The 19367-nt window shown below is 34.4% G+C and overlaps 2 protein-coding genes across 2 annotated transcripts; both read right to left on the reverse strand.

Annotated features, from left to right (window-relative positions):
• Positions 1 to 7382: 7382 nt before the first annotated feature.
• LOC128127662 (uncharacterized) lies at positions 7383 to 8523 on the reverse strand. The gene is made up of 2 exons (XM_052766320.1): positions 7920 to 8523; positions 7383 to 7846 (listed from the first exon to the last, which is right to left on the reverse strand). Exons 1-2 carry the CDS (start codon positions 8521 to 8523, stop codon positions 7383 to 7385), a joined length of 1068 nt encoding a protein of 355 aa, XP_052622280.1.
• Positions 8524 to 13999: 5476 nt separating this feature from the next.
• On the reverse strand, positions 14000 to 15959 carry LOC128125923 (uncharacterized). The gene is made up of 2 exons (XM_052766367.1): positions 15223 to 15959; positions 14000 to 14330 (listed from the first exon to the last, which is right to left on the reverse strand). The coding sequence occupies exons 1-2, from the start codon at positions 15892 to 15894 to the stop codon at positions 14253 to 14255; spliced, it is 750 nt and encodes a 249-aa protein (XP_052622327.1). The 5' UTR covers positions 15895 to 15959; the 3' UTR covers positions 14000 to 14252.
• Positions 15960 to 19367: the final 3408 nt, after the last annotated feature.

The raw sequence follows: 19367 nt of genomic DNA on the forward strand, positions 1-19367 counted from the left end.
ATTCTAAACTCAACTTGTCGGTTCGGGGGTAATCCAGGTAGATCCTCGGGAAAGACGTCAGGAAAATCACATACCTGAGGTATGTCTCTCAATTCCTTTGTTCCATTCTTCTTATCCACTATGTGAGCCATAAAGGCATAACATTGCTTATGTAGATATATATGCGTCTTCGTGCAAGAAATGAGCTTAAGGTTTTTCCCCGACTTATCCCCATAAATGGTTAGGATCTCTCCGCTTGGTAGGGTTAATCGTACGACCTTCTCATAACACAAAATCTCAGCGTGGTGAGGAGAAAGCCAATCCATTCCTATGATAATGTCAAAACTACCTATGGGAATAGTCAAGAGATCTATGTGGAAAGTGTGGTTGTTTAGAGTTAACAAGTAATCTCTTAGGATTTCGGTTGTGCTTTCTATCTGTCCATTTGCTACTTCATATGCTGTTTCTAATTTGTTAGACTCGTGATTTAAAAGTTGTTGAAAAGATGGAGTTATAAAACTTTTATCGGCACTAGAGTCAAAAAGTATTGTAGCATACAGGTTATTAACAAGGAACGTACCAGTGACCACTGGCGGATCCATAATGGTGTCCTTGTTTCCTATCACAAAAGCTCTCCCACGGGCGTTCCCATCTTTATTCTTCCCTTTTGGGCAGTTTCTTGAGATATGGCCTTTCTCCCTACAGTTGTAACATGTCCTTTCTTCCCCATTGCTGTCCCTGGTATCGAAATTTCGATTTCCTCCTGTATTCATAACTTTCTTACAATAATTTTTAGTATGTCCCTTCTTGTTGCACTGGGTGCAATGGTAACACTCTCTAGTATGGTTTTTTTTATAGTAGACGTTACACTTTGGGTAATTGTTTGTGTAGTTCCTTTGCGGTGCAGGTTTTGTTGCTACGACTGGAGTTATCGCATAGACCTTCTTAGTTTCTTGCTTCTTTGGTGGGTTTGATTTTCCTCCAAGAAATTTCATTTTCTTGTTTGATTCAGACTTGGGGTTTTCACCTCTAGCCTCCATGTTTCCCTGACTAACCTCATTGTTGGTCAGTCGTTTAGCCATATTCTTGGCGCTTTCAAAGGTTGTAGGTCTCGAAGACATGACCATACCCTTGATATTAGGAGACAGACCCCAAATATAATGTTCCACCTTCACATGCTCAGGGGTTACTAGAGTTGGACACAGCAAGGAGAGGTCGTTAAATCTGGTTGTGTAGGCTTTAATTTCTGAACCTTTCATCTTAAGGTTCCACAGCTCGTTTTCTAGATTTTGAACTTCGTCTATGGGACAATACTCTCCTATCAGCATGGTTTTCAGTTCACTCCAGGTCAAAGAGTTGGCAGGGATAATGCCTAGTGACTTAACTTGGTCGTTCCACCAAGTTAGTGTCGCATCCATGAAAGTACAGGCAGCAAAGCGCACCTTGCTATCTTCAGCACAGTAATTGATTTGAAATACATACTCTATCCTTTCAAACCACCGGGTAAGACCGATAACACCTTCGTTTCCATAGAAGTACTTGGGCTTGCAGTTCATAAAGTCCTTATAGGTGAAAACCCTTCGAGTCTCGGTAGGATTAATGTTTGAACTACTTCCACACCTAGCCTCGAGTTCTCCAATTTCAATGATGGGGTTTGTAACACCCAAGATTTTGAAAGCCAAGAAAGTAAAGGAAACCCTAAATTTAAGAGAGACTCGACGAGTCGGAGCGGGATCCGGGTCGAGGAGTAAGTGACCAACTCGACGAGTCGGCCAAGTGGACTCGGCGAGTCTGGTCTGTGCGAGGAAAACCCTAAATTCGGGGCTTGGAGCCTATTTAAACGCCTTAACCTCCTTCCTAGGGTCCCTTTACTGCCTCTTGCACCCAGAGCATGGAACCTTAAACCCTATTGTTGCCCATTAAAGCTCCCAAGCCATATTGAGTGAAGTGAAGGAAGAAGAAGAAGGGGAAATCGTTGAGGCTTCAAGAAGTGGTCTTGGATCTGAAGACTTGGGGAGCATTTATGAGTATCTGAAGGTAATAAGTTGTTTCTCTCTTTTAGATCTTCTATGGTTGTGAGATTTGGGGCTTTTAAGCCATGGTTTGCCACCCAAGTGAGCTAGAAGCCGGATCTGGAGTTGCTACTTCAGATCCAAGTGTGTTATGAGATGGGGAAGCATAAAGTATCAGCCCTTGAGTCGATTTTGGATCCTTCTTGGCCTTAAACCCTAGTTTATGGTGGATTGTGCCTAGATCTCCTTCTCTACGCGTAAAGTTTGCAACTTTACGTGGGGGATAGGCTTGGGAAGGGTAGATCTACAGTTTGGAGTTCATGCATGACTCGGAAGTCCTCTGCATGTAAGTGGATCTTATTGGACTCGGCGAGTCCTTCGAGTGGACTCGGCGGGTAGCTTGAAGATGAGGAGGAACTCGACGAGTGGGATGAACAGCTCGTCGAGTCGGATGAAGATAGGCATGAACTCGGCGAGTTGGATGAAGATTACCGTGTGCTCGGCGAGTCTGTTCTTAGACTCGGCGAGTCAGGTCGCGTGGTCCCAAACCCTTCGAGTTGAGTCTCGAGTCAGCGAGTCGAGCCAGGACTCAGTGAGTTGGACAGGACAGGAATCGGGAATCAGTAGACTCGGCGAGTCAGGGGCTGACTCGGCGAGTAGAGTCGCGAGTGGAAGGACTCTAGACTTATGAACTCGGCGAGTCAGTAGGGTGACTCGACGAGTAGGGTTGACCTGGAAGGTTGACTTTGACCAGGACGTTGACTTTGACCAGAGTTGACTTGGTTGACCTTTGAAGGTCAGTTAGACTAAGTGTTATGTTGATATTGGTAGCTCGGGGAGCTAGCGGAGCAGCAATTCGGAGTCAGTGGTCAGGTAGCGGTCAAAGGGGTTAGCAGCAGCAGTTCAGCAGTATCAGGTGAGTTTCCCTTTGTATGAATGGGTCTACGGCCACAATGCCGGCCCATGTAGTTATGAGTAGAAGACCCGGGGGTTAGCCCTAGGCACAATATGCTAGTATGATATTTGGACGAGGTCCAATGATAGAGGGCGGGTGCCCAAGGAGCGGTTTATGTGATAGTTTATACTTGTTTTCTGTGTGATACTTGTATGTGCCTGGTAGGGGGGTGAGTGTGGGCGAGGTCCCGTATCTCACCAATAGCAGAGTGTGGATGGTGTTCCACATCTCAGTAGCAGCAGAGCAGGGGCGAGGCCCAAATCAGGAAAGGAGTGAGGGTGGGCTGGGCCCGTATCTCACTATCAGTAGGAGTATGGATGAGGTTCCATGACTCATCAGTAGCAGGACACGGGCGGGGCCCAGAGATAGGCGAGGCCTTAGAGCAAGAGTTGTTAGTATATGTTTAGTTTATGTAATGTTATGTGATATGTTTATGTGCTATTATATGTTAGGGGCGAGGCCCTGTGACAGGCGAGGCCTAAGTAAAACAGATCTGTATCCGAGCGGGGCTCGAAGCCAGGCGGGGCCTGGAGCGGCGGGGCCGTTGTAGCGGGTGAGGCCCGAAGTAGAGGGCGAGGCCTAGGATAGCGGGCGTGGCCCAGTATGTGCAGTATGTGATTTTGCATGGTATGTGGTAAGGTGGGGAACTCACTAAGCTTCGTGCTTACGGTTTTCAGTTTTGTTTTCAGGTACTTCCGGTAGCGGAGGGAGGAGCTCGGGGTGATCGCATGGCACACACCATAGATTAGTCAGCCTGGGAATGTTTACTCTGATAATAAACCTGTGTTTTGAAAACTTATACTCAGATTATGTTTTGGAATGATGTCTTGTTTAATGTAATGTTCTATTAAAAAGAAATTCTTGGCCTTGAATTTCGGGATGTTACAGGGTTTCTTGCATTTGCGCTTCCCGTGTTTGTCATAGCGATCGCAAGTCGGTCTGCAATTATTCGTTCCTGCTCTGCTGTTGTTTGTGGGAGTCCCATCTCAGGGGTTGGTGCAGCAACAGTCGGCATATCCACAATCAGAATTTCCGTTGGCCGAGAGTTGGGTCGGCCCCTCCTAGGTCGAGATGTTGTGGGTGGAACTGTCGTTTCCAATCTTTCGGGTTGGGATCGATTTCTTAGTCGCTCACTCCTCTTTCTTGGCGTCATGATTTTGATATATTAGTCATTTTAATTGTAAGTGTTTAATAAACCATGTTTTTAATAATTTATAATGTTTTGCAAGTATTTCCGAATGAATTTTAATCAACTAACACAACAATCATCCCGTAACAACGCATAATAATAATAATAATAATAATATATGCTTCATATATTTCACATAGTCATTTCCAAGTTTTACATTCGCTTGCATTACCATAAAACTACTACACAGTTTTAATTATTCACGACTATGTTTTTTTTACCCTTTTTTTTTAATAGATCAACTAATTCACTTAGTTTCAATAGTGCGTAGAATCTTACCAAAATAAAACGTAGGCGCGCAACTAGGTTTAGTTGTGGTACGACCTATGTACTAGAGAACCTAATTGATTATTTGACTTTTAAACTCTTGTTAACTTAACTTATTCAAAATTTTTAATTTATTTATAACTTATAGATGTCGCTTGTATGATTACATTTCCTTAGGTTTTTGATTTTATTTTATCACACGTAGTTTATATGAACAAGTATTTGATCATAGGATCATCGACCTAAGGGGGAAACCTACGCGTACTAATTATTAGACTTATAGGAATAAGTCTATTAGTGGTATGATATAGGTTTGAGGAATACTTAAACCTATTAGAGTAAGCCCGTAGACTATAGTTGTTCTCTTTTAAGGAAAGTACTAATTCTCTATAGTCGTTAGCTCTGATACCAATCTGTCACACCCGACCAATGGCGGAAATGCCGGGGTTGCGACTTAAACATTTGGATCATAGTCAACAACATATAATGATATAATAATAGAAGTTATTCGACATTACATTCATCCGAAGTATGAATATGACAAAACACACTGTTTAATAGTCCAAAAGCGTTATACGCATATTTCAATTTCTTACAACATAAAAGAGACAAAAGGCTACTATAGAGCCAACAATTTATTTTCAACGTCAAACCCATCATCCTCACACGTGGTGAGAGTTCTTCTGGCCACCTTGAACACCTAGAAACATATACATTTTGAAAATACGTCAACAATAATGTTGGTGAGCTTTATAGGTTTTCTTTTGACGCCGATGATTTTTATAATTCAAAATAATGTTTCCAAAGACCGCTAAAATTATAAAGCATATTTTTCTATTCAGCCACTTTTTAAACAATAAATATTAGTTATTTTCATGACGATTTTTATTCTCTAGATCTTGTCCGTTACGAAAAATTATGTCGTAAGGAGAACTATATAACGTCCTAACACTCGACACTCTCGGTCCCAAATTGGGAGAATTGACTCAATCTAGATCTATACATATTCGAGTAAAAAAAATCTTCAATATATTAATTTGCCCATAACCGATACTATTCGTCGCTCCTCCACAAATCGCATAAGCGCAATAAACAAGCCACACAGGCACAATACAAATAAATATTGAGGAATCGAGATCATTACTAACGTTTAAAACCAGTCATATAGTAACGAAGAAAGAAACACTTGACGCCTGTTGCCTCGTCAGACGAAGTTGTAGCTAGCAACCACAGATGGAAAATAACCATTCGTATAAATCTTTCCATAAGAATTAGATCTACACCAAAGTTCTTTATTATAAATCTATGCCGTGTACATAAACCTACAGTATATGATTCCTCCTGGATTAACGGTTATAGAGCTAGGTGTCGATTCCAAGATCGGATCCTTACAAGGAAAAAACACACCATCAACAAACTCTCTCCTCCACCCCTTTCGATACATTCCTCCCACAAGCACACACAGGATACACAATCCGCGAAATACATGACAATAAAAATCCGCCGCTTCCAATGATCGCCAACGCGAGTCTTTGTTTATGATTTTATTTTTATCTAGTGCATTTAGTTAAATATTAAATTTAACTTAGCTTTCAAATAAAGAGACGGTGTTGACTCAAATAATTTCAATCTACCAACCGATAGGAAAGACGTTCCTTTAGCGTAGTCGAGTACTTCATACGTGTCAGTTTTACGTCGGTTGACCGGTTGTTGCTTTAATCGAATATTTTTGTATTTTTAATATTTACTTAATGTTGAAACGTATTATTTTTGTTTGTAAGTAAACTTTAGTCTTAAAAATACAAACACATTATTTATCAACAAGATTTCGTATTATAACATAATATATAACTACTTGTGGTTTATTCTCATACTCTTGATATCATTTTATAATTCATTTGTATATTTTTATTTTATCATCTCGTTTAAATCTTTACTATCAATAATTGATGAAAAATAAGCTTAATGCCCTAATATACACAAGTCATATGGTTATACCTATCATGACAAGTTAAACATGTTCATTTATCAAAATTTTGACATAAGTTGTTAACGATACTTTTATTTGTCCCGACAAATAATATAACACTAGATTATTTTTATCTAACTTTTTGTTTACACAAGTGCTTGTAAATATGTCTAACATTTTATAAAATTTTTGTGTATAACCATTACTAACCACCACCTTTTTAACAAACGTCATTTGTAAAAATAGTATCTATAATATACATTGACTCTAACAATTTTTGCATCTAGTACTAACTGTGCATGCATGTAACATATAAACTTTTTGCCATTTTATTATATCAAAATACTCAAGTATGTGTCTCCCCCCAAATAAGTAAAAATGTAAAAACGGGGCCATAAAGACTCACATTTGGAGCGTGATTTTCGGTTCGGTTTGGTTTGACTTCTCGGAAATCTCTTGTCGTAACTCTTCACCAACTCTTGGAAGAAGGCCCGAAACTATTCCATCCTGCTGAAATGATGATTATGGGACTGTTACTGGGTCGAAAAGGTAAGAAAACATGAAGTGTTTCCACCGTTTTGGTGGTTCTCGACAGCGAAAAGGTGGCAGGGGCTGTTTCGGCAACCTCTTTGCCTCCTAATTTTTTCTGTTTTTGAAGCTGTTTCGTACAAAGGAGAGAGCAGCAGGTAGGGGCGAAAACAGTGAGGTGTTGTTTGTTTTTCTGAAGCCAAAATGTCTGCAGTCTGTGGACCACATCTGCAAGCCTCTGCAGCAGAAGAGGTGGACCAAACGTCTACAGTCTGCAATAAGAAGACTGTTTGTTTTTTAACGTCTGCAGGCTGCTGAAATAAACTGAATTTTAAATAAAATTATTTTACAAACTTAAAATGATTTTTCAACACCAAAATTTTAATAATAATAGTCTTATAACATTGAAAATAAAATTCATGCAACTAAATTAGTCATACAATAAAAAAAATGTTTTACAATAACAATTTCATTTAAAACAATTCAATCTATATTGTGCATCAACTGATCAACAATTTCATCACGTAACTGAGTCATATATTCACCGTCTGCTGCAGTACCATGTGTTGGAATCCCGTCTTCATCATCATCAATGGCCACATTGTTATTTCGAAACGGGACATTGGGTTCATCGTATCGTGCGAAATACTCATCACTCAATCCTTCTTTCCTTATATAATTATGAAGCGCGAAGCATGCCATGGCAATGTTTCTTTGTGTCACAAACGGGAATGGTGCCATCCTCTTCAATATAGGGAAACGTGCTTTCAAAACACCAAAAGCACGCTCAATGACATTCCGAAGTTTTGCATGTCCATGGTTAAATTTTTCTTTATTGGTCAATGCACGTCTTTGACGAAAATCTCCAAACCAATACCTCACATTACGATAAGGGGCCATAAATCCTCGAGTGTGTGCATACGCGGCATCACAAAGATAATATTTGTCTGAAAAAAATGCAAAACACTAATCAATTTTCAAATTAAAATTAAAATATTAAAAAAAAAAACAAAAAATTACCTGGTGGTGGAAACGGGAATGATGCTTGTGGATCGGCTACTGCTTCTGATAATATTCTAGAGTCATGCGCTACCCCTTCCCACCCGGTCACAACAAATGTAAAAATAATATTGAAGTCACATTTTGCCAATACGTTTTGGTAGCAATCTCCCTTTCCCCTACTTCTATATAAGTCTTGTTTCTTAGCAGGGACAACAACATGTATCAAAGTGTCATCAAGTGCACCAACTGCTCCTTTGAAAACCCTTCGTAGCCTCCTATTATGTCCTGGAATGTTTGGATTCGGATTAAAAGATGTTGGTACTATAACATCTTGTGCGAAAAGCATCATTTTTTCCAACACTTCATAAAAAAATTTATGAATTGTTTGCTTCGAGTGTTGAAATCTCCACTTGATAATCACGTAACGTTGATTATGTCCGATCATCATCAAAAACATAGCCATCTTTTCCTCAACTGATACATGTTTGCTGTCCTTTAATGAGTAATTTGCTCTAAAATGAGCACATAGTCGTACAAAAGATTCACGGGACATGCGTAATACTTCAACACATTGTAAACGATTACGGTGTAATAACTCCAATGTGTATTCGTGTCCCGTCATTTCCGAATCATTATCCCGCAATCGTTTCACACCCCTCTTCCAAAAATAACGGATGTATAGGTACATTAGAATTACGAGAAGTAACTTTTGATCGTGATCCATATGAACCTAAAATCAACAAAGTAGAACTTTAAAAAACATTACATAAACCATATTTCAAGTATCAAATAAACATTCCATTTATCATATTTCAAGCCAAAATAACATTACATAAACCATATTTCAAGTATCAAATAAACATTCCATTAATCATATTTCAAGTACCAACAAGGGCAAAAAGACCTAACAAAATAGTTCCAACAAAGGCAAAAACATTTAACAAAGTAGTTCCAACAAGGGAAAAAAGTCCTAACAAAATAGTTCCAACAAAGGCAAAAACATTTAACAAAGTAGTTCCAACAAGGGCAAAGAGACATAACAAATACTTTCAACACTAGAAAATCATCGAACAATCTTCCCATCCTTCGAAACTCCTAAACTGGTACCCGTCATCTCAAGCCACCCTCGTAATATCTCGGGAACATCGGGCAAATGCAGTCCACATCTCTTTCATGTTCATGGTTCCTCCAAAAATATGATATGCGACAAAGCGTAAAGGATCTGTAGGGCCTAACTGAAGGACCTCTAACTTCTCTAAACACTGAGGAATTGTATACCCTTTAGTCAAACTTTGTAGAGCTTTCTTCATTTCAAATGCTAAATCGTCAGCAGTAACAGAAGTTCCATCAGGTGAAGAAGCAGACGGTGAGGCACTAGGAGCTACAGGAGTTGAGGGTTTAGCCCTTTTGTTGGGGTTACTGGATGGTGTAGCAGTATATGGTGAACCAGCAGAAGGTGAAGCAGCAGAAGGTGAACCAGCAGAAGGTGAAGCTGCAGAAGGTGAAGCAGTAGAAGGTGGTGGCTCATGATGAGAAGTGTCAACACCATCATCATCCATTGCATCAAAAGGGGTGGCGGTGATCTGAAGTGGTGGAACACGACAGGAGGATGCGCCAGCTACTGATGATGATTGGGTTGAGTAACTCCTAAAATTACCAGTAGCACTATTTCCAACAAAAAGACGTGCACAAAGATCTGGAAAAGGCAGTGGAATTGTTCTCAAAGAAGCAGCTTTCGGATGCCCCTAAACCCAAATGTAACAAGAAATAGTATAAGAATATTTGGCAACTTCAAACGTAAATGTTATATATATATATATATATATATATATATATATATATATATATATATATATATATATATATTATTGTATATTAATGTATATGTACCTTCTTAAAATCATCCCACTCCTCGGCTGTTAAATTAAAAGTGTTTGTTTGAGAATTGTATATATTACCGGTTTTGTTTTTTAAATATACTCATCCAGTGTATTTGGCTTTCAGATTGTCATATGCGTTTTTCATTTGTTTTTGAGTCAACTCAACCCCAAATTTCTCCTTAAGAACTCTTCCAAGCCTTATCCATGAATCTTTCTGCAAACTCAATCCTTTTCTACCAACACTCTCTACTTCTTCAATACAAGTATCCAATAAGCATTTTAAGTGCTCATTGGTCCATTGTTGTTTTTCTCCGATCTCTAATAACCAAATAACAATAAACAGTGAACAAGTAACATCATTATTTCAAGAAAAAGTTTTTATTTTCACGACAAATTTGTAATTTTGTTTTATTTTCAATCACAATAATGTGAAACTTTTTATTCAATTATAAATAACCTCAATTAGAGTGTTTTAATTCAAAGTTTTCTAAACTTTATAAATCAAATAAACTTCACTTTAACGACAAAAACTTTACTTCTATCAAATAAACAAAACTTATGTCTCTTTTTGATGCTTTCTATCATATACATACAAAATCAACAATCATATACATATACACTATCATATAAATATACACAATCAATAATCATATATATATATATATATATATATATATATATATATATATATATATATATATATACAACTTTGAATTACTGCATATTTAAGTAATACAATCAATTCTAATTATAAGCATTGTTGATAATATGGGTGAGTGGAAATTTAACATTGTTGGTGTACATAACCTAAATTACATTCAAGGTATCATATAAGCATCATAAGAACATCATTCAAAACAACAGGAGGCATGCCCAGGCTTGACAATAACAGAATTAAACAGAAAATTTGGGTGCTACTGTTACAGGTTTAACATCTAGGTTCAATTGCTAATTGAAGCACAAACACATACACAATTGGACTTTTTCGATCAAACAGACCAAGCTGGAGATGTTACAAGTTTAACATCTCGGTATTTCATTCAAAATCAAATCCAATTTCACATTCAAAGATAAATTACTTTCATTACAAATGTTTTTATTTTACAGCTCTTTTATGAGTTATGCATCAATTAACATAAATTCTAAACTATAGCTTCAATGCAACGGATAAGAAGGGAATAACAGAAAGTCGGGAGAAGAAGGAAGACTGACAGCAGGAAAAAAAAACGAACCTGTAGCTGTGAGGTCGAAGTCTCCGGTGTAGCTGTGGGGGCGACGGTCTCCGGCCGGTGGCTTCACAGGGGAGGCGCTGGTTAACGGCGGCGAGCAGGGGAGGAGTCGTCGCTTGGTCGCTAGTTGAAGTTGTCGTTGTGACCTTGTTGTTCGCTGGCTGCTGCAATCGACTGTGATGGTCGGAAAATCGGAGGACGCCGGATCGGAGAGGAAGGCGGCGATCGATGGTTTTGATCGGAGAGGAGGGTTGCGACGGTGGCGGTCGATGCAAGGTGGAGTACGATCGATCGATCGAGGGTTTTTCTGGGAGGGTTGGACGAGGACTGGAGGCGGAAGCAAACAAAAAAAAAAGACGCGTTTTTTTTAGGTTAAAGGGCTTGCAGACTTTAGAAGATGCTATCCCATATCTGTGTGGTGAAGACCTCGCGCAGACGTTTTTATGTCTGCGCACTTAAGAAAAACAAACAGACTGCAAACCATTATGTCTGCGCGTGGTCTGCGCCTCGCAGACAGAAGAGGTCACGTAGACCTGCAGAGAAAAAACAAACACCCTCTGAGTGTTTGGAGCTTATATTGTCAGCAAAGACATGGAAAAATTGACAGCTTTGTTGTTCTATTTTCTTTCTGGAAAAACAGGTGCACAACACCTCCGAATAGAGGTGTTCTTGGGGATCGCGATGCAGAAAAGAAAGAACAGGTAGGCTAAGGTGTTTTGGTGAGTTTGGGGCTGAAATGTGTAAAGGAAAAGAATTATAACATAGCTGGGTATTTATGCTTCAAGATGGATTTGACTCATGGAGGAAAGTTAGAAGTTTTGTCATACATTCATCATGCATGTGTACTAGTAACTTCCATGAGTGGAGAAATATGTGAGGGAGAAAAGAAAGAAGAAAGGAAACGTGAGGTGAATGTGTTTGTGTGTTAAAGTCTCTCATTTACATTGTACTTCAAAGTGAGACTTTAAAGCAACCTCTTTTAATGAGTGGTACTTCCTTCATAATGAGAATTTGAGGCATTTTTGGTTGGAATGCCTTAATTACGTGAATAGGAAGAGGTAGACTCTTAGGAGTTGACTTGGCCTTCAATGCTAATTCTTGTTATATTAAGAGTTAATTGTATGTACTAGTTCTTAAATTGGTGTAGTGTCATAAATGGATTCTTGGGGTTTTATGGATAACTTTCGAGACATCTAACCATATACACACATACATACATCTCATACCTATTTATTTTGTTATATTTTTGTCATATAATAATCAAGTCCCCTTATTATTACATATAACATTTGTAAGGACTTAGATATTTTTATAAATATAACTCTTTCACTACATAAACATAATTGTATGTATCTTATTGATTTTATTAGCATATAACTAGTCGTATTCCAATAATAAGTCGCATTCCAATAATAATATATATTAAACGATTCTTATTATTATAAATATATACTTATTTTTATAAGAACATCGTACATTAAGTCCTCCATCACAATTAGTTATGGTCGTTATACGGTGGACCTCGACCTAATTTTTACGATTGTTACATAAACAAACTTTCTATATTAAGTACCTAACTGAATTTATGATTTTAGGATTTAACAAAAAGTTATTCAATAAAAACTTCATTTTTTATAGCAACTTACGAGATTACTGAAAAATTGAACTATTGAACAATAAATTTTCTAGATAACGTTTTATATTTATTATTTAATATTTTATTTAACAAAATGAAATTATTGGCAAATAAAGAAATGAGTTTAATTAAAATGTCTTCATCCTTCATTGATCGTGAGAGTAAACAAGAGAATGTATTCTCCTCTATAAATAGGAAAGGTTATGAAATATTTTAAAGGGACTAGGCCATGAGATCTTCCTTGCATCTAACTTTGTAGGACGTTGAGTGTATTCTTTGGTGAGATTGTCTTTGTCGACAAGTGACTAATTAAATTTCGGAATTTCGAAAATGATTTTGGACCATATCTTTTAGATTTGGTTCAAGTTTAATAAGGATCCGAGTGTCTTCTGGCTGAGTTAGGCAAACTCGCTTCCATTGGAGGCTGGCTGAGTTAGGCAAACTCGCTTCCATTGGAGGCTGAGTTTAAGTAACATGCCGAGTATTTGGTTGTGTTAGCCAAGTTTTACAACCATGTATGTAATACAATTTAAAGTTTTAACCTTATAAAAGACGTCACTATTATCATATGTTCTACATAATTATGGTAATATTTATGATACAAAACATTTTTTTTACTATTTAAGATAAAAAGTTGTCTCTATTATTATATGTTGTATAGAATGATAAAATTTAAGATAGATAAAAAGATGTTTCTATTATCGTATTTTCTATATAATGATAATATTTAATATAAACATTTTAATTTAATATGAAATTATTATTTAATAGATAACAATAACGATTTATTTATTTTTAAAAACTAATTTTTTTATATTTTAATCATATAACTTTGTATATAAAAAACATCTTCAAGTTCCAACATTATCTCTTATAATATAGTTCAACATAATAACTATACTAAAAATCATTTTTTATATTTTTATGAAATTTTTATTTAATTGTTAATAACAATGTTTTAGTTATTTTTAATATAAAATATTTTTTTTATATCCCACGCAACGCGCGGGCATTCGCCTAGTCTACTATAATAAATGAATGTTTTTTTGCCACATGTCATCTTCTCATTTATTTGGACACATGGCATTTTCTAGAATTTTTAAATTTTCTATTTTCCACTTGTCATTTTATTTTATTTTTCATTTTATTAAATTAAAATTCCATATTTAATATGTAAGGTATTTATTAGAAAAGGTTTATATATGTAATGTATTCAATACATTAAAGTCTCACTAATTTTAATAATTCAAATTTTTCTCATTTTTTCTTATAAATTCAAACTTTTCAAATTATTAAAATTTTATATTTATTTTTTAATTAAACTCATGTAATACATGGATGTCACACCTAATATATACATATAAGAATGTACATTTTTCCTTTTCTGTTGCATACTTATTAAATTTACACATTATAAGATAGGACAAAATCAAATAAAGTCATAATTCATAAACAAAAAATATAGTAACACTCCTCATTAGGAAATTAAAGCAGAATATCTAACCGTTCAAACCTTAAATAAGAAGATCATAGACAACATCAAATCATGAAAACAGTCATATAAAATTAAAGTCAAAGCCCTCAAAAAGATAGCAAGAACAATGATCTAAGCATCGTTTGTTTTCTGATATAGAGTGGTTAGCACTTCATTGGTTGATAAAGATGCCCTCAAGAGCGTCAATGCCTGTCAATATTTAAACAAATAAATGCCTATCAAGAGAGATATATATAGACAACAAAGTTGACAGTACTAAAACATGTTTGATATTGCTTTAAAGCCCTATTTTGCATTATATGATTTTGATGAACCTAACACAGTCTTTTTTTGAAAAGTGTTAGCATTTGCTGCTGGGCAAACTGAATTTTCTTCATTATTAAGGTGTTATCTTGATAAACACCATTAATTAATTAAGAAGTTTTCATGTTATTATGAGTTTTTTGAGTTCTATTATTAGGCTATAAATTAAAGCCATTAGGATGTCTTAAATCTAATAAGTGTCGACCATAGTTGGGTTTTCCGTTCTTTGGGTTTCCACTTTATATTATCAAGAGTTTTGTACTCGAGGCTATTCCCACCTCTCTATTTGAAATTTGCCGGTGAGCATGCAACCAAGTCCATCACACCCGCTTCTCCAACATCAACCTCTCGTCACCATTCCAGGAAAGCTCTAGTCAAAAGCATGAATTTCAAACCTATGAATTTCCACATCAAAATTACCTTCTTCTTGGACCTTCTTCTTCCGTTATGTAATGTAAATCTAATCGACATCCCATGGTTCTCTTACCTTATGCCATGAAAATGAATTAGCTAGAAAACCCAAATTCATTTGGAAATGGCGTTGAGGGTGACTTTGAGCGATTAGGCCAAAAAAGCCTTTCGTCACTAGTTATAGTGTAAAAGAAAGAGAAATTAATGGAGAAATGGTATTCATTGAGGGTTGAGGGTAGATCTTGGGGGAGTTAATGGTCCTTGTCGATTTTTAGGAAAAATAAACAAATAAATAAGTAAAAGAATCATCGTATCGTATGTACATGTATTTCATTAAAGAAAGTATATCATTAAATATACTAATTACCTCATCTTTTCCGAAAGGTAATGTTTTCTCCTCAAGCTGACTCAGATCCTTGACTGCAAAACTATTGATGAGAGTTATGCTTGAAATAGTGGACATAGGCTTCACCACCAAATCATCCATCACCATATAAGTCACCACTTCTTTCACAAAACCTGCCTTCGGTTTCTCCTGATCAGCTTCCTTTAAATTTACCACCGGTGTTCCAATGAGGTTCAAAGGGACATTCATGGAACGGCTGCAAGTAGGACACAAAGTAGCCGGATTCTCAGTCGTACTAAGACAATATTGATGTTGATAACCGTTCCTACTTATGCCAAAATAACTACACGTGTAGACTTTTTTTGTTGATGTAACCGGTAATCTCTCATTAGCAGAAACATCATCCAACAGCAGAAACATGTTCCCATTGAACGCTGTTTTGGAACTAAAGATATTATCTTTATTGATGCCAGGTTGAAAGTAAATCGGATTAAGGCTTTCGACGCTTTCTTTTAGTTTACCTAACCCACCGACCATATGTTTGGAGCCCAGGAGTTGGTTGATTGTGCCGAGAGGCAAAGAGAACAAGTGCAGAAGGAAATCCACAAACTCTTTAGGGGCTTCTGCATATAAGACCTTTTGGGTTCCCTTGTGGACTAAAAGCTTAAGCGTGATCATGTCTTCGGAAGCCATTGATAGAGTTTATATATGGTAGCTTGATGATCGATGTATGTATATTTATTAGATACTTGAAAAGTAGGGTTTGGTTTGTGGATAAGCATGATACTAACCTACCTCAATATCAGGATTTCACATATCTATATTATCTTATATTAACTGAAACTAAAAGATAAAATATTTAACATTTACCAATAGAAATATATCTACTATAATAAATGAAAGTTTTTTTTGCCACATGTCCTCTACTCATTAATTTGAACACATGGCATTTTGTAGAATTTTTAAATTTTCTATTTTCCATTAGTCATTTTATTGTATTTTTATTTTATTAAATTAAAATTTCACATTTAATATGTAAGGTAATATATATGTAAGGTATTTATTAAAAATGGTGTATATATGTAACTAGGTGTGAGACCCGTATATTATACGGGTTGATTAAAACAAAATGTTAATATAAATGATTAAATGGAAAATTTATTTGAATTTGAAATTTAAGATAACTGAAAATTATGAGAAAAAAACATGCAAAAAATAAATTAATTAAAATTATGTGTTTAGTTATCAAATTTGTGTACTAAACGGGTAAATTATAACAAAATGCTAAACATAAAGGTTTAAACTGTAAATTTATTTGAAATTGAAATTAAAATTTAGAATTTGAAATTTGAAATTAATAGTCATTATGGTAGTTTTAATTTATGGAAGTTATATTAATGATATATTGGAAATAAAAAATGAAGTAAATGACTAGTGGAAAATAAATATATCTCAAAATAATGACAAAATGACAAGTGGCCAATTGAATGAGAGAATGACATGTGGCAAAATCATTTTTATTTATTAGGGTAGAAGATGTATTCAATACATTAAAGGCTCACTAATTTTAATAATTCAAAATTTTTCTTATTTTTCTTACAAATTCAAAATTTTCAAATTGTTAAAATTCTATATATATATTTTTTAAAATAAACTCATGTAATACATGGTCTCACACCTAGCTCTATATCATTTTATATCATACACTATAAAGGATTTGATCAAATTTTTAATGCGTCAAGGATTTGAGCAAATTAACACCGGTCGTAACAGTCACACAAAAAGGTAATTACTTTGACAAGTCAATTTAACTCCTTTTATTTTAGCTTATACTTTTGATTTCATATAAATTTAACTGAAATGCTAAATATTTTTAAAACTATATTGTTAGCTGGCATAACAACTCGACAATAAATATGACAATTATCATCCGCGTCACACCAACTACTCACACCGACAACTATGTCAGCCGAAACACTTGAATTTGCATACTTGCAAAGCATGTTCAATTCGTTAGTGAAAAACAAACAACACTTAGAAACCAGAGAATTGTAATAAAGACAAAAAAAAATACTAGAGATGGAGACGAATAACATAAAAAAGAACATCATCTTCAATGAAGTTTGTTCCATGTTACATGAATTTAAAATATACAAAAAATAGAAGTGATTTTTTATGTGCATCGATAACATTGCTCTTATCTCATATATATAAAGCTATTTGATAATTATGCTACCAAAAACAACTACAAACATGTCGTAGTCAATTTAAATACTCATAAATTTTCATAAATATTGTTTTAAGAAAAATTAACTGAATCTATTAATATTGCAGACATTAGAATCAACTGCTAGTGAAAAGGAAAATTGACTTATCGTGGTAATTAGTTTTTCGTTTTGTTCATATTTAGGTAATATTTTTTTGTACACATCTAGGTAACGAAATTGTAAGTAGTGGTCACATATGACCATTACGACCGGTTGTAATTTGCTACAATCGGTTATAACAGCCATATATGAACACTTCCAGCAAATTCGTTGCCTAAATGTGTACAAATTTTTTTTATTCAAACATGAACAAACAAAAAAAATAATTACTCTAATAAGTCAATTTCCTTTATAAATTCCAAAACACGAGACAAACTTGCAAAAATGGTCCCCGTGGTTTCTTATTTTATGTGGTTATGGTCCAAACGTTTGAAAAGTTACAGATTTGGTCATTTTCAACAAGTTTTATTGTGGTTTTGGTCTCTCGTCCGTTAAGTTTAACTGATTGGCTGTTCACTTTTTTAAAATGACAATTTTACCCTCAGGGACCATTTTCAAAGTTGTCTTTTACCATACCATAAAGACCATTTTTGCATACATTCTTTTTTATTTTATTGAAGTATTATATATTAGTAAATATTATTTTTAATATATACTATTATATATTAATAAATATTGTTTTATTGGATTATTAATTTATTATAGTTGATTTTTTTTAGTTTTTTTGTTAGAGTAATTCTTTTTATTGAGTTATTACATATCAATACATATAGTTTTTAATATATAATATTTATATCATAATAAATATTATATTATTGGATTATTAATTTTCTTTAGTTAATATTTTTAATTCTTTTTTTTTGAATTATTTTTATTGGATTATTTCTTTTATTTCTTTTAATTTATTATTTTCTTCATATACTAAATATTATTTTATTGGATTATTAATTTATTTTAGTTAATTCTTTTTTTTAAATTGTCGAAGTAATTATTTTTTTATTGAATTATAATATATCAATACATATAATTTTTAATATATAATATTTATATCATAATAAGTATTATATTATTGGATTATTATTATCTTTTAGTTAATTTTTGTAACTTTTTTAAAACTATTTTTTATTGGATTATTACTTTTAATTTATTATTTTCTTCATATACTAAATATTATTTTATCGGATTATAATAATAGTTCTTGTTAATTTTATTGGTTCCACCATAAAGCCATGGGATACGTGAAATCGTCGTCTCTCATCATCGAAATTGTTAGGATCGCTGCCAAACACTTTCATTTCATCTAGCTTATAATGAGAAATCATTGGGAAAATACAACCACCATCACTCGGTCACCACCACCACTTATAAATTTTATCGGGGTTTGTTGCGCATTATGTGGGATATGAAGGATTCCAGTGGATTATGAAGAGGTTGTCGCAGGTGGCTACCAACAACGCTGGGTGGAATAGGGTATGGTATCTATTGAACCTCCGATGAAGGTGTTTGGAGGTGATCCTGCTAATTTTTGACGATGATAAGCGACACTTTTACGTATTTCGACGACATTATGGTGAAACTAATAAAATTAAAAACAATTAATAGTATAAATTCAAAATAAAATAACAATCCAATAAGATAATATTTATTATATTAAAAAAATAATAAATTAAAATTAATATTTCAATAAATTAATAATTCAAAAAAACAAATTACAAAAATTAATAATCCAATAATGTATTATTTATTACGATGTAAATATTATATATTAAAAATAATATTTGTTGATATATAATAATCTGATAAAAACGAATTGCTCCAACAAAAATAAATTATAAGAAGAATCAACTAAAAGAAATTAATAATCCAATAAAATAATGTTTTGTAATATGTAATAATCTC

This window comes from Lactuca sativa, chromosome 8, assembly GCF_002870075.4.
Source record: "Lactuca sativa cultivar Salinas chromosome 8, Lsat_Salinas_v11, whole genome shotgun sequence".
Classification (NCBI taxonomy): Eukaryota; Viridiplantae; Streptophyta; class Magnoliopsida; order Asterales; family Asteraceae; genus Lactuca; species Lactuca sativa.

Excerpts from the sequence above, each read along its gene's own strand:
- LOC128125923 (XM_052766367.1), bottom strand. The coding sequence starts at position 15,894 with ATGGCTTCCGAAGACATGATCACGCTTAAGCTTTTAGTCCACAAGGGA. Across the intron at positions 14,331-15,222 it reads TACCTTTCGGAAAAGATGAG|GCATTGACGCTCTTGAGGGC; the intron begins GTAATTAGTATA and ends AAATATTGACAG.
- LOC128127662 (XM_052766320.1), bottom strand. The coding sequence starts at position 8,523 with ATGACGGGACACGAATACACATTGGAGTTATTACACCGTAATCGTTTA. Across the intron at positions 7,847-7,919 it reads ATTCCCGTTTCCACCACCAG|ACAAATATTATCTTTGTGAT; the intron begins GTAATTTTTTGT and ends CATTTTTTTCAG.